Source organism: Mobula birostris, chromosome 32, assembly GCF_030028105.1.
Source record: "Mobula birostris isolate sMobBir1 chromosome 32, sMobBir1.hap1, whole genome shotgun sequence".
NCBI classification, from domain to species: Eukaryota; Metazoa; Chordata; class Chondrichthyes; order Myliobatiformes; family Myliobatidae; genus Mobula; species Mobula birostris.
In genome coordinates, this window is record NC_092401.1 from 21,387,832 (window position 1) to 21,403,340 (window position 15,509).

Sequence of the window (15,509 nt, forward strand, 5' to 3'; positions counted from 1 at the left end):
GTTCAGTCATTCGGCATTCAAGATGAGGTAGAAAACTGGATGAGACATTGGCTTCGTGGGAGAAGCCAGAGTGTGGTAGTAGATGGTTGATTCTGAGGAGGCCTGTGATTAGTGGAGCGCCACAGGTATCGCTGCTGGGTCTGTTATTGTCATCTATATCAACAATATGGATGATAATGTGGTTAACTGGATCAGCAAATTTGCAGATAACACCACGATTGGGAGTGTGGTGGACAGTGAGGGTAACTATCAGAACTTGCAGTGAGATCTGGACCAACAGGAAAAAAAATGGGCTGAAAAGTGGCAGATGGAACTTAATGCAAACAAATGCAATGCGTTGCACTTTGGTAGGAGCAACCAGGGTAAGTCTTACACAGTGAACAGTAGGACACCAAGGAGTGCAGTAAAACAAAGGAATCTGAGAATACAGGTCCATATTTGTTGAAAGTGGCATCACAGGTATATAGGGTCATAAAGAAAGCTTTTAGCACATTGGCCTTCATAAATCAAAGTATTGAGTACAAGAGATAGATGTTTTGAAGTTGCGTAAGACATTGGTGAGGCCTAATTTGGAGTGTTGTATCTGTTTTGGCTACCAACTATAGGAAAGATGTCAATAAGGTTAAAAGGATATTGCCAGATCTGGAAGACTTGAGTTATAACAGAAAATTTAATGAGTTAGAACTTTATTCCTTAGAATGTACAAGATTGAGAGGAGATGATAGAGGTATACAAAATTATGAGGGGGATTCATATGATAAATGCAAGCAGGCTTTTTCTACTGAGGTTGCATGAGACTATAACCAGAGGTCAGGAGTTAAGGGTGAATGGTGAAAAGTTTAAGGGGAAGATAAGGTGAAACTTCTTCAAAGGGTTGTGAAGAGTGTGGAATGAACTGCCAGCACAAGAGGTGCACGATTTGAATAGATACACGGATGGTAGGGGTACGGGGGTCTATGGGTGCAGGTCAACTGGAGTAGGTAGTTTAAATGGTTTGGTAAGGACTAGATGGGCCAAAGGGAGTTTCTCAGTTGTACTTTTCTATGACTCCAATAGACTTAAGCCAAAATATTAAAACCAAGCCTTCTCAATTGCACGTAAAATTTCATGGAATAATTCAAACGGGAGTGACACTCTCCTGGATCTCATTTATCCATATATCACAACAGCACAATTTAATTTCTCCAAGGTTTGGGAAGCAACACCTCATTCTGGGTAGCCTCCAACTTGACAGCGTGAACAATAATTTCCTCCAGGTTCAAGTACTTTCTCTCCCCTCTTACCACTTGCCTCTGGTGTCCCTTCTTCCCTTTCTTCCATGGTCAGCTTAAATGTTTCCAAAGATTGAGTACCGAAGAGCAGCACAATTCAGACAAATTATTAAGAAACTTTAAAATGTCAGTTTATTGCACACCAAGTCAAAATTATTCAAGACAACCCACAATTTCAAAGCAATTTTAAATGCCAAGTCTGTGCCAGTTCCCCCTTGTGGTTTCGTTTCCAATACCGCTGGTTTGTTGAACTAAATTCATTTCATAAGACTTGGCAAATTTATCAGTTTACTTGATCTAAGTCAGTGAACCATACAGATTTACAACTACCTAGTGTTTACTTATGTTTGTCCAAAACTGTAAAGTATCCAAATGGCATGTTAGTAACTGATACAACATAACTGGTGAGTGGAATAGTTTAATGAAATCTAATAACTACTTTGAAGTGAAAGCCTAAAATACTTGATTTGACACGGTGACAGGAAATCTGAATTGCTAGCACCATTAGGACTTCAATTACTAATAAAGGAGTTCAATTCAATCATCTTACAATTGTGTATTTTTGGCCATCTTTATTGCAAAGAAATTAGCATTGATTTGGCTCACCAAATTATCCCCTCCCAACCTATCCAAATACATGAACAATTTGCACCACAGAATATTCATTGTTAAACTTAAAAGCACATCAACATATTACTGAAGCTGATAATTTGGCTATACAAAGTACCTTCTGAACACATGAAACTGGCTGAGTCACAGAAATGTGATGCAATTGGTTTCTTCTCAAGGTCAAGAAATAACTTCCATTTCATAGAATTAACTGGTCTGCTCTGTGTATTACTCAACATAATGAAAAATTTCAAAACATTTATTTGTTTCTGTATATAATTAATGAAACCAGCACTTAATGCCCATCCTATCAGCCTCTGAGAGGTGATGGCTATGCCACCTCCATGCACTGTTGCCATCCTTCTAGTAATGGTATAACAGTGCCAATGGTGCATGTATATGTACAGGAGTCAGTAACAACTGTGATGCATTTTCATATTGCAATGGTCTGTAAATTGGAGAAAAACCTGCAGATAGTGGAGTTCCCGTGTGCTTGAAGTTCCTTGTCCTTTTATGTGTCTAAGGATGCAGGCTTGGATGGTGCATATAAAGTAATGCTACACATCTTGCAGATGGTACATACTGCAGTCGGTGTATGGAATTGGTGGAGTGAGTATCAAACAACTGCCTTGGATATTGTCAAATTTCTTAAGAGCTGTTAGTGGGACAGATACAGGCAAGGGGAGAGTACTCCGTTACACTCCTGACTACGTTATTATAAGTGATGGAAAGATGGCAAGACTTGAGGGGCCGTGAGTTTCTTGCAGCAGAATATCTAACTAACCTTTACCCTGCCCCTATAGTAAATGTGTGAAACTGATTCTAGTCAATGGTGATCAGGACCTAATTGTCTGCACTTCAAATGGTGCATTTTTCAACATAAATGCTGCCTGGCATTTTGTGGCACCGAAGTTACATGGCATTCAATGGTTCACACTTGAACGTTGTCCATCTCTGCACAAGCACGGTGGCATTCAACAGTTCATGCTTAAGTGTTTTCCATCTCTAGCTCATTTGCAGTAGCAAAAAGAACTGAGCAACCAGCATTTTTGTCAAGTAGTTAAGCAGCTGAAGATGTGTGTCTAAGATACTCCTCTGTTCTGGATGATTGGCTTTTTAACTATCAGTGAACTATAAATTCAGCCACTTCAGTGTTCTTCCTTTGATACCACTGACCTCAGTTTTATCAGAACTGGTTCTGATAGCTAAGGGTATACCGATTAAAAAGACCAGTTTGCACTTGGCCAACTTCTTCTGAACCAAATGTGCCTAGTGAATTTTAAGAACCAATGTTGTATCTGCACTGCTACAGCTTGGCCAAAGGAGCAAGTAAATCTTGGAATCCTACAGCAAGGATCTTGTTTAGTTTCTTAGATATCTGTACCCAGCATTTTCAATGACATCACATGAAATGAGTTAAATTGGCTGAACAGTGCTTCCAGGGTGAGGATCTCAGAAGGAAGCTGAGGATCACTCATTCAGCAATGCTGATCACAGCTGTGAATACTTCCCAATGCATGTTGTTTTTGCAGTTTAGCCAATCCTATGATGCAGATTACACAGACTGACACACTTCAGTTTTGGGTGTGTCTGGTGTTGCTTCCAGTATAATGGACCATAGAATATATATCTAGGTATACATATCTGCTACAGCTGATTGCTCACGGAACTTTGCTACCTGTTAATGTTGCCAGACTATCACCTTAAGTAAGATTGGGTGCACTGGATGTGAAAAAGTCAGCTTTGCCTTCACAAGATACATGTAGCAATCACTTCTAACAGCACTTATACCCCATGGGTTGACTGGTGATGAGGACAAATTGGGTTATCCTTCTTGCTGGTTCACTCCCTACTTGCTGCAGATCCAATTTGACAACTACATCGGTCAGGTCTCAGATGGCTGGAACAGCAATGGAATGACCAAACCATTCTTGCTACTGGATGTTGTAAACATTTGCAGACATATTCTGTTCAACTTTCAGTGCTTCTACTAAGGGAACTGCAGGTAGTACAGCTTCCTTGTCAATTTTCTAACTCATGGGATCTGGAACCACATTAACAACACAACAGACGACCACCTTTACCTATGAAGCATGTGCTTCCACCTCAGAGTTCTTGATGGAGACACTAGTACATCATATTAAAGGTTTGATTGTCTTAGTACAATTTGGCTATGGAAAAGCTAACGATTTACCAACTATCCCTGGGTTATGAATGTCCTACTAAGGGACACGTCTACATAATTATTAAATTCAGAAATCCAATGTTCCTCCAAATGGTAGAACTAGTTTCCCATCTCCGCACTTGTTAGCAATTGATTTTGCTTATCAGACTTTTGATACTATTTATCATGGAGGTACGAGGATAGAGTGATCTCTCTGTATTTACAAACTTAAAACACAAATCAACATATGCATCTGTAAAAACAGAATCCAATCATTACACGAGGACAGCTTGTATTCATCAGTTATTAGACGAATTACGCAGAATCAACTAGACTAGCAGGCAGTTTGTTGCATCCAAATCTGGTGGATGGGGCCATACCAGGTATCCAACTTCATTTTCCTTTTCAACACTGCCACAATTATTCAACTGACTGACTTCCTAGGCCACATTAGAGGATATTTAGGAGCTAGACACATTGCCGGGCCTGGAAGCACATCTTGTTCACACCAGGATCAACAGTTAGTAGTTTCATGGTCATTTCAGATCATAAACTACCATATATGTGATTTGAAAATTGGGTTACTGAAACTAATGCACCACCACTAAGCCATAGAAAAACTTGAATTTTTACTAAACTCCATTATGAGACTGGTGTAACATAACAAACAGAGCAAAAATATTACTTTCAATGATGTCCCACTCCCAATAAAACTGGTGAAACTCCATCCTTAATATAAATCATAAAAACTTGCATAGCAAGAGATCAGAGGGAAAAAATGGAAAACATTTCTAAACACTATTTTGGATATTTACAATTCTTTCCCTAATCAGTTTGCTTTGCTCCCTATTTTGGTTCCTTTAATTGTTTTAAAAACTAAAAAAAAAGTTTTAGATATCTGTACTGCTGACAACCACATTTTATTCCTCTCCTAATTGGAAGCCAGAATTCAGTTAAATTGTTCTGTTAGTACAAAGCTATCCTACAATTTGGTGGGGAGCTGAAACCTTAAAAATTAGTTTAGATCGTAAACAAAGCAACAAGCCATGAAAGGCTTGTTGCAAATTATCAGATCAGAAACCTAGAAATTTAAAATAATTCTTCTATTGGCATAGAAAGGTAGATGAATCCTACAACCCAAGTAGACAAGATAGTTAATTTTGTTTGTCAAGACACTGATATGGTACTACTTCCCCATGGAAAGGGCCACAAGCAGAAAACTGCAAGTCATCCCCAACAGATGGCAACGTTACATGGTGCCATTGGGAGTAAAACTTGTCAGTCAGGTTTGGGGCAAGGATTACAGTCAATGATGGCACGACATGGATTTTTTATTTTTAATTTCCCCCCCCCACAGCAACCTGATATCTAGAAGCTCTATCCAACAATTCACAAACTAGGAGTAAACACTTCGGAAACTGAAATTGCCAAGTCAGTAAATATCAGTGTTGATCGGGCTGTAAATGCAACTCCATATCACACTACCTACAGCAACCATTCATCCATCTAATCAAGAAGATATTTAACTTTTAAAAATAATCAGCTATTCTACTACCACCATGGTGAGGAAGTGAGCTACAATAATTTCCAAAATTCAAAAAAAGTATGCGTGTCTAAATTGGGCAACATTTTCCTCCTACAAAAGGAAATATCGTCACATCCACCAGTCAGTATCTCAAGAATATATTTCAATTTCCACCATTTTCTCAATTTCAACATACATAAATATAAACTGAACCAAATCTCATATTCTCCCATTCATGGTGGCAGTCTAGCAAGCCTCTACTCAACTACTTCCAATGCAATAAGATCCTTTCTTAATTAAGAGACAAGAACTATTCACAATCTTCCATGTATAGCCTCACCAATGCCTTCTCTAAATGAAGCGTAACCTTTCAACTTTGTTGTTCAATTCTCCGAACAAAGATTGCTAGCCTTCATATATTAACCTTTCATTAATTTTGCATTAGGTCACCAGATTTCACTTCATCTCAGAGCTCTACAATCTCTACCATTTTGTGAATCATGATCAGGTTTATTATCACCAGCATGCGACGTGAAATTTGTTAATTTAGCAGCAGTTCAATGCAATACAGAATCTAGCAGAGAGAAAAACATAAATAAATAAAAGGAAAATAAAGTATTATCAATTACAGTATACGTATATTGAATAGATTTTTAAAAGTGCAAAAACAGAAATACTGTATATTAAAAAAGTGGGGTGGTGTCCAGAGATTCAATGTCTATTTAGGAATCGGATGCCAGAGGGGAAGAAGCTGTTCCTGAATTGCTGAGTGTGTGCCTTCAGGCTTCTGTACCTCCTACCTGATGGTAACAGTGAGAAAAGGGCATGCCCTGGGTGTTGGAGGTCCTTAATAATGGACGCTGCCTTTCTGAGACACCGCTCCCTAAAGAAGTCCTGGGTACTTTGTAGGCTAGTACTCAAGATGGAGCTGACTAGATTTACAACCTTCTGCAGCTTCTTTCAGTCCTGTGCAGTAGCCCCTCCACGGCACAACTATAGAAGTTTTTGAGTGTATTTGTTGACATGCCAAATCTCTTCAAACTCCTAATAAAATATAGCTGCTGTCTTGCCTTCCTTATAACTACATTGAATACAAATGTAATTTTTGCTGCTAAAATGGATAATTTCAACATTTTCCCCAATATACATCTTCCAGACCCTTGCTCACTTACTCATCCTATCTTTGACCCATTGGGGATTTGTGTCCTCTTTACATCAACTTTCCTACCTACTTTTTGTGTCATCAGCAAATTCAACAACCATGAAGTTATACCTTCAGGTTAGTTACATAAGTTGTGAAGCTACAGTACAGTACTACCCTGTGGCACAACTACTGATGACATCAAGTCAATCATAAAAATCAACTAAACAAATAAAAAATGATATTACTCTCACCGATGCTACTTCATATTATAATTGGTCCCCAAGTAAAAGCCAATGCCTGAATATCAGAAACCTGCTGCAGTCAGATACAGGCTTTAATACTAAAATAAAAACTTTTGAAAACATGGCTTTAATTTAATAGCTGATAATATTGCTCTCATTTGATTGCCGTAAACTTGGACAGTCAGGGATCAGACTCCATTGCAATACTTTCATATTCCCTTACAACCTGGAAGGCACTCATTTTTACCAAGAGCCTTTGCCAGTTCTCAGAATTCTCCCATTTCCATGAAATGTATTCAATCATACAGACCCATTCACACAATTTGATTGCGTGGATAGCCAGAGGCTTTTTCCCAGGGCTGAAAAGGCTAGCGTGAGAGGGCATAGTTTTAAGGTATTTCGAAGTAGGTATAGAGGAGATATCAGGGGTAAGCATTTTTTTTCCCCAAAAACACAGAGTGGTGAGTGCGTGGAATGGGCTGCCGGCGGCAGTGGTGGAGGCGGAAACAATAGGGTCTTTGAAGAGACTCCTGGATGGGTACATGGAGCTCAGAAAAATGGAGGGCTATGGGTAAGTCTAGGTAGTTCTAAGGTAAGGACATGTTCGGCACAGCTTTGTGAGCCGAAGGGCCTGTAGGTTTTCTATGTTTCTATATTCCTATTTCCCAATCGATTCTTTCACCCGCTATCAATACTAGCAATTTAGAGTCTTTGAGATGTACCTGGAAACTGGCGCGCCCATGACACTCAGGTGGTAACAAGAATGTAAAATTTACACTGATAAAGGTTACAATTAAACACAGATCACTGAAGCCATGAGACAGCTGCACTAATGCAGCACCACTATACTAGCTTTGGTCATTTAATTCCTTTGTTTAATGGACCTTGTTTTATGAACACTGCCCATCATATCAACGGTATTTAAAAACAATTAACTGCAGTGATAAAAAAGTAAATCCTGATTATCAAGGAATTTAAAAGATCTAATTAAAAATAAAAATCCTTACAAATCCCCCTTTCCTTTTAACAAATTCAACTAGGTTCCTAGCTGGTGTAAAATTACAATCCTGGATTGTAAAATTCTAAGTAAATTCATTACTTCTTCGGTTGTCCATTGAAATCCGATGATGACGTCCACTCCTTTAAAGGTGAGATCTTTGATGACTATACAATCCTATCCTGGACCCACAAGCTCTATTGCAGGTGGGACATGTATCTGTACAGGTGGTGGTAGTGGTGGCAACCATGGCTGCATTTCTCCTGGCTCTCTTCTGCTGTCCATCTCCATCATGGTTGTTCTTTCCATCTCCAGAATACGAGCCCCGTCCCTACACAGCTGTCGCCAAGTGGTACGGTCAGCAGCAACATCCTCCAGGTCCTCGGGTCTGACCTTGCACTTCCTTAAAGCATTCTTCATCTGATCCTTATAGCGCTTCTTCGGCCTTCCAGCTGAGCGTCGACCATGATGTAGCTGGCCGTATAACACTCTGTGGGGTTGCCGACATGGGGGCATCCTTATCATGTGCCCCAGCCACTGCAGCTGACGCTGGGTGATCATGGCCTCAATATTCCTACAGTTGGTCTTTACAAGTATTTCAGTGTGAGGCACCCGCTCACGCCAGGTAACTCCCGGGATGTGATGGAGGCAGCTTATGTGGAAATGCTCCAAGGACTTGATGTGATGGCTGCAGGTTACCCAAGCTTCACAGCTATAAAGGAGGGTGGTGACACAGACCGCTTGGTATACGGTGACCTTTGTGGAGGGACGAAGGCTCCTGTTCTGAAAGACTCTGCGCCGAAGTCTCCCAAAGGCAGCCGATGCCTGTTTAATGCGGCTCCGGATGTCATTGTCAATGCCGCTATCCTCAGAGAGAATGCTCCCCAGGTATTTGAAAGATGGCACTACTGACAGCTTTTCATCACCAACAGTGAAGGCAGGTAGAGTGGGTAGGACACTGGTGCTCCATTGGCAAAGCACTTCTGTCTTGGTGGTATTGACAGTCAGCCCCATCCTGCTGTACGCTCTCACCGCCACAGCAACGACAGTCTGAAGATCCTCCGGAGTATGGGTCACAGAGCACAGTTGTCTGCATACTGCAGCTCCAGGACCCGCTCTCAACTGAGTTTGGTGGTTGCGTGAAGCCTCCCAATATCAAAGAGGTTGCCATCTAATCTGAGGTCCACTGCCACACCGCTGCTGTCTTCAGTCTCGTTGTGGAGAAGCTTAGTAACACACAAGAGGAAGATGTTAGAGAGCACTGGCACTAGCACACACCCCTGCCTCACCCCTCTGCGTACAAGGGTGGGAGTATTTGCTCACGGGTGTGTGTGTGTGTGTGTGTGTGTGTGTGTGTGTGTGTGTAGCCTCTAGTGCAGTAGTATAGTACTGCTTTAATTAGTGCATGCTGCATGCCGCATAGTGCTCTCTGCTTACAGCTATTGCCGCTGGCTAGCCTTCTTAATAAATTTAAGTCTCTTGTAACACACAAACAACCACTTATGCAAATAGTCATAAAAGAAAATTTTATTTTTTTAAAAATCCAAATAAAAAACACTGTGCCAGATGTACTAAAATTCACAAGAAAACTTTCAAAGTTTCTTCTGTATTTCCAGCGAGATTCCAAGTTGTTGTTTCTTTTTCAGCTTTTCCATTGGGGTTTACTCATTTCTACTAGTATACACCCACCTTCCACTGCACCTAATGTACATGCAATAACCAATTCTTACCTCTTCTCCGCTACCAATCAGAGCCTCAGACAATTTTCCAGGTGAAAAAGCAATCAACTGATACTTGAAATTTGCACATTGCATTCACTGTTCATCATTTACAATGGGGAGCACAAATGTATTTTATATATATATATATATATACACACACACACACCTTGGAGAAGATCAGTAATCTCCAAGCATAACCTAGATTACTTCTCAGAAGTGGTGAATTTTTGGAGTTCCGCCCCAGCAGGGCATGGAAGGTTAACGGAAGTATTTAAAGTAGAAGTGCATAAACATTCGATAGCTTGAAGAATATAGGGGTATGGAGAAATAGCTTAGAAGACAGCATACAACAGGAATTCTGCAGATGCTGGAAATTCAAGCAACACACATAAAAGTTGCTGGTGAACGCAGCAGGCCAGGCAGCATCTCTAGGAAGAGGTGCAGTCGACGTTTCAGGCCGAGACCCTTCGTCAGGACTAACTGAAGGTTGCTTCCTTCAGTTAGTCCTGACAAAGGGTCTCGGCCTGAAACGTCGACTGCACCTCTTCCTAGAGATGCTGCCTGGCCTGCTGCGTTCACCAGCAACTTTTATGTGTGTTGTTAGAAGACAACATGATCATATGAAACAGGGTGGGCTCAGAAGACCCAATCGTGCTCTCCTGCTCCTATTTTCTTGTATATTTCATGAGCCAAGCTCCCAAATATCCTACACTTGGCCTCCTGGAGTGTTCCAATGAAATTCAATGCAAACTCTAGCAGTCCTTTCAGGTAAACGAAAGGAGAGCTGTCCAGATTCAACATCTAACTTCAACAATTTCGAATAACAAACGAATCTAGCAAATGCAGCATTTCTCTTGTTGCTTCAAATATTCTGCTTCTTATGTTCATTTCTTTCTTGAGGGCTTGCTTCTGGACATGTACCAACACTCTTGCATCCTTTGCCCTTTAACTGCTTCAACAAATCATCCCTGAGGTTTCCTATGTCCTCTTCCTTCAAAGCATTTTTAACTTTCTTCTAGTTCTGCAAGGTCAGTAACTTGAAACATTTACTATTTCTTTCCCCCCAACCTACTGGGTACTTACAGCATATTCTCCCAGTTCATATAAAAGATTCAAAGAAGTTAGACATTTCATATCTATAAAGATATCTATTAAACCCCTCATCTAGCTTCACCTATCATCTTTAGCTTCTACTCTCCTCTCCCCCTCCACCCCCCCCCCCACCATACCTACCTATTCTGGCTTCTTCCCCTTCCTTTCCAGTCTTTATGAAGGATCTCAGGCCAAAATTTTGTCTCCATCCCTTTCCATAGATGCTGCCTGACTTGCTGGGTTCACCCAGCATTTTGCATGTAACTCATATCTCTGAAGTATTTCTCAAGCACATGAAAAATAGCATACTTCCAATGCCAGTTAATTTCAAAAATTTTTTCAAAAACATATGCTGGAAAGCTATAACCATCTGTTTCCCTCTCCAGAAATATTGCCTGGCCACCAATCACATTTTCAAAAACAATTCATCCTCCCAAGTTACTATAAGCTACCTCAGAAATTTTTGTTTCACTATCTTAACTGAAAAATGATGCTTGATTAAAAGGATACCCAAAGGAAAAGGATACCCAAAGGAATAACAATCTGTTCTGCTGTGACCCCAATTACAACAGGCTGGAACAAGCATCTTTGCACAACTGACAACCAGGGTTCTGATATAAAGCAATTAGAGAAAACAAGCAGAAAAAAATAATTTTAGTAGTAAAAGGCAACAGGAAGAAAATAATGCTCAATGCCTCTGTAAACAAGTGTAAACATTTTAACTTTGTAAATATGAACGCACGCAGAATTCAACCGGATGTGAATTAATAACACAAGTGGGTTTCATACAAGTTATTAGAAATAACCAAAAGTTTTATCAAGATTGTAAACTAAATAGTTTGGGGTATTTACAAAAGCTGAATAAAATAGAAAAGGATGCAGGGAAGTCCAAATAAGAAAAACAAAGAGGCAGACTGCAATCACATTCAACTATTACAATTGTACAGTCAGAAGTTAAATTGTGAACCATACTGACATGCTGCAAACCAAATAGGCAATCACTTCCTCCTTGTAATACAGTGCCTAGCATTATGTAGTTACTGTTATCCAACAACAGCAGCAACATAGAAAATTGCAGATACAAGTCCCCATAGAAAAATCCTTCCCAGCAAACCAGACACTGGGGAGGTGAGGAGCTTAAAGGCAGAGAGAATATTTCAAATGATCAGAGTAAAATCTGAAGAAAGAGAAAATGCAAGTATAAAAATGGAATATGATCCCAAAAAAACCAGTAATTAATAACTTTCTCTGCTAACATTACTATTTCTAGCATATCTACTGCTGAAATTAAAACTAGGCTCATTGGAAAGGAAAAGTCAACTTACAGGTAGGTTTAGTTTTGCAGCATCCACAGGCTGTTGGAAAGGCCAAGCAAATTGGTGCTTCCATATTGTCTTCAGGAGCACTTTTGACAGAAACTGAAGTTGGTTCGTCAGTCGTTTGGATCGATTGGGATTGGAGGTTTCAGGAGGGGGAGGATTACCAATAACATTACTTTGTTGGGGTTGAGCTTGTGACTGTGTTGAAGACATCTGTGTGTTTTCTAAGCCATCCCCCATTGCCGGCGGTTTTCTTAGTCTCTTCCCAGGGCCACTCTCACTCGACATACCATTGATCCCATTGTAGACCTCACCTGGCAGCCTGTAACAAGAATAATGCAGTTAGGAACTTAAAACTCCACAATGTGGCTTGCATATTTCAGTTCCAATGCAATTTTTTTTAAGGTACGCCATGTTAAGTTTGATGTGATATTTATGCATTAACTTCCTTAAAAACAAGTCACGGAACATTTATTCCATAACTACATTCCCTAGAAAAATGTTCATAGGTTTCACCCATGTAAAATGTCAGGGAGCCACTCAAGTGTCATGCTCCCGTTCACTTTCACATAGTCAGTCCTTGGTAAAAAGACTGCAAACATTGTGCTTACAGTTAATTATTGGTGCAATAACATCGTAAGTCATCAAACTAGCAAGATTAACTAAGAATTTCTTTGTGCAATCAATTCATGATTGCCAAGAATGACATTCAGAAAATGGATTTAGACTTCTTCCGTGATTGTGAAGTACTAACACTAGGCATAAAACTGTTACCTCCTTTTCCAAGTTGTTGTTGGAACTCAAACTTGAAGGTGCTGGCATTAGATAATTACAGAAGCTACCTTGATCACCTTAATTATAACATATATCTGATTGTATTTAAGGTTAGAAATTACAATCCTAAATTTAAGATGAGTCTTTATGAAGTTAAGCACTCAAATTTGTTAACATGCAAGTTATGTTAATTGATCTGGAATTAATTTCTCTGTCATTTCCCAAATAGCCAAACTACTGAACAGCACATTCAACTCAGCAGTAGCAATTAAGTTGTCTTATAAATCAAAGCAAAAATTCCTAATGAATGGTTTCATTAAAAGAATTATTCCACAAAATAATACGAATAAGCATTACTCCTGTGACATGGATTTCCAATATCATTAACTATATTTATTTTTCTTCCACTAATTTATGCTTTGATCATTTAGTCCAAAAGTCCAACACAAAAACAAAGCAAAAAAAAAGTCCCCTAACACAGAAAGGCGTTCATGGTTCTATGTTTCTGGATTAGACTATTGCGCTTATGGATTCTGGACTTATGCTTTTTGTATTCTGTGTTTTTTAAATTGCCTGTTCCTTCTACATTTTATTGAGTGAGGGGAAGGTGTCTGAGGGTTGATGCTTCTGTTCTGTTTTTTGTGGGGGGGGGTAAAGGGGGTTGGGGGGGAAGGGGATGTTGATGATCAGGATGCTGTCAGTTTTTTGAACAGATGGGAGGGGGGTAGTGTTTGATGTTTACCTCTGATTGACCTCCTTGTTCTTTGTTTCATGGCTACATGGAGAAATACAAATATCAGAGTTGGATATGGATACATGCTGTGTTTAAAAAATATGAACCTGTGAACCATCAAGGAACAGTTCTGATTCTCCTTGAGCTGCCAAGTAAAACAGTCAAGGTGGGGGGGGGGGGGCACAGAGAAGAGAGACTGAATTCAGCTTAACTCTGCCATGATTATAATTTGCATTTACAAAACACCTTTAACAAAGTCACACTTCCTAAGACACTTTGAAACAACATTAACAAGCATTAAGAGGAACTTTCAGCAAAGAACAGAACTGCAGCAGTTGAGGGTTCCAACACAACAGCAAAGGTGGAACTGAGGTCATGACTCAGCAAGTGATGAGGGGTGCAAAAGGCAACAAGTAAGAAACAGGTGAATATTTCTAGTTCAGCAGATTGTCAGTTAAACCAAGACAAGGTCTTTGCACGGGTGAAGTGTTCAGAGTAAAAGAGTAGTCCCAAATTCAATTTAATTTTAATTTGAGGGGAAAGTCATGGTAGGAAAGCCCAGAAATCAGGGATATTTCCACTGCTCATAACAGCCATTTAACAAGGACGTAGACCCAATTGCCAATGTTCGCAAACTAATTTACAGAGCTAGAGATGCAGAGGGATTCAAGGTGCTAAGGTGTTTATATAGTATATTTAGGGATGTTGTCACACCTCAGGCTAAAAAGGGTGACAAAGCAGGAGTAAAATACAGAAAAGATTCCCTCTGCTGATCCTCTTTTCCAACAGAATTACTGCTTTGGATACCATTGGGTGAGAACAGATGACAGCAGCAGCCACCAAGTTCATGGCACCATAAGACAGGAGGGGAGGAAACAGTAATGGTAGGTGATTCAACTGAGTATGCTTGCAGCCATAAATGAGACACCAGGACAGTATATTCCCTTCCTGACTCTCACATCAAAAGACAGAGATCCCAGAGGTAACCAGTTGTGGTGGTACACATCAGCAAGCACAATCCAGTTTTTAAAAAAAAGGACGAGGTCCTCAAGCCATCCAAAATTTCGTAGAAGAATTGACTGTAACTATAGTACCTCAGTGATAGAAGACAAAATTGTTTAATATCATTCCTGTGCACAAATATTCAAATGATAAACAAAATCCAGATATGATGCAGCACAAAGATAAAGAAAATAATAATAATAATAAACACAATAAATCCAAATACCTGATAACTTGTGTATTTAGAGTGACTGTATGTCTATAAAGTGATGATATGCTGTACCTGAGGTGACTGACAGAAAATAAAGGAAGTGGTGTTGGAGTTAGTGGGGGGAGGTGATGAGCAGCCTCACTACTTGGGGAAAGTAATTGTTTTTAAGTCTGGTGGTCCTGGCATGGATGTTACGTAGCATCCTCCATGGCTGAGTGAGACAAATGGTCCATCAGCAGAGTGGGTGGGATCCTTCACGACGTTACTAGCCCTTTTCTGTACCTATCTCCTTTATGGCGGGTAGGCTGGTGCCAGTGATGTGTTGGGCAGTTTTGACCACCATTGTAGAGCCTTCCTATCTGCCACAGTGCAGTTTTTATAATAACCAGTGATGAAACTTGTTACGATGCTCTCTACTGTGCATCTGTCATATGATGTGAGTATGGTTGTGCAAAGTCCAGCTTTCTTCAGCCTCCTACTTAGTGAAGATGCTTGCTCATGAGACCCATGGAAGTACTGAGGGTGGGGGAAGAGTGTGGGGTCCTTCTAAAACCCGTTATGAGCCATCAATTCCATACTATGTGAACCAATTCCATATTCTATGACTCAGTACCAATAACTGGATGCTACAAAACTAAAATAGAAAGGTGGCATTGCAGCAACCAATAGCCTAGCTGTAACAAAAACAAAGATGAATGAAATTAG

General features: G+C 40.0%; 1 protein-coding gene across 7 annotated transcripts in view; it reads right to left on the reverse strand.

Moving 5' to 3' along the window:
- The window catches only part of brd4 (bromodomain containing 4), a 176,369-nt gene that overhangs the window by 98,344 nt on the left and 62,516 nt on the right, over nucleotides 1-15,509 (reverse strand). For all 7 annotated transcript variants that reach the window (XM_072248423.1, XM_072248421.1, XM_072248425.1 and 4 more), the window contains one exon: nucleotides 12,091-12,406. In XM_072248423.1, the coding sequence (XP_072104524.1) occupies nucleotides 12,091-12,372 (282 nt within the window). In that variant the 5' untranslated portion in view covers nucleotides 12,373-12,406. The remainder of the gene's footprint in view (nucleotides 1-12,090; nucleotides 12,407-15,509) is intronic.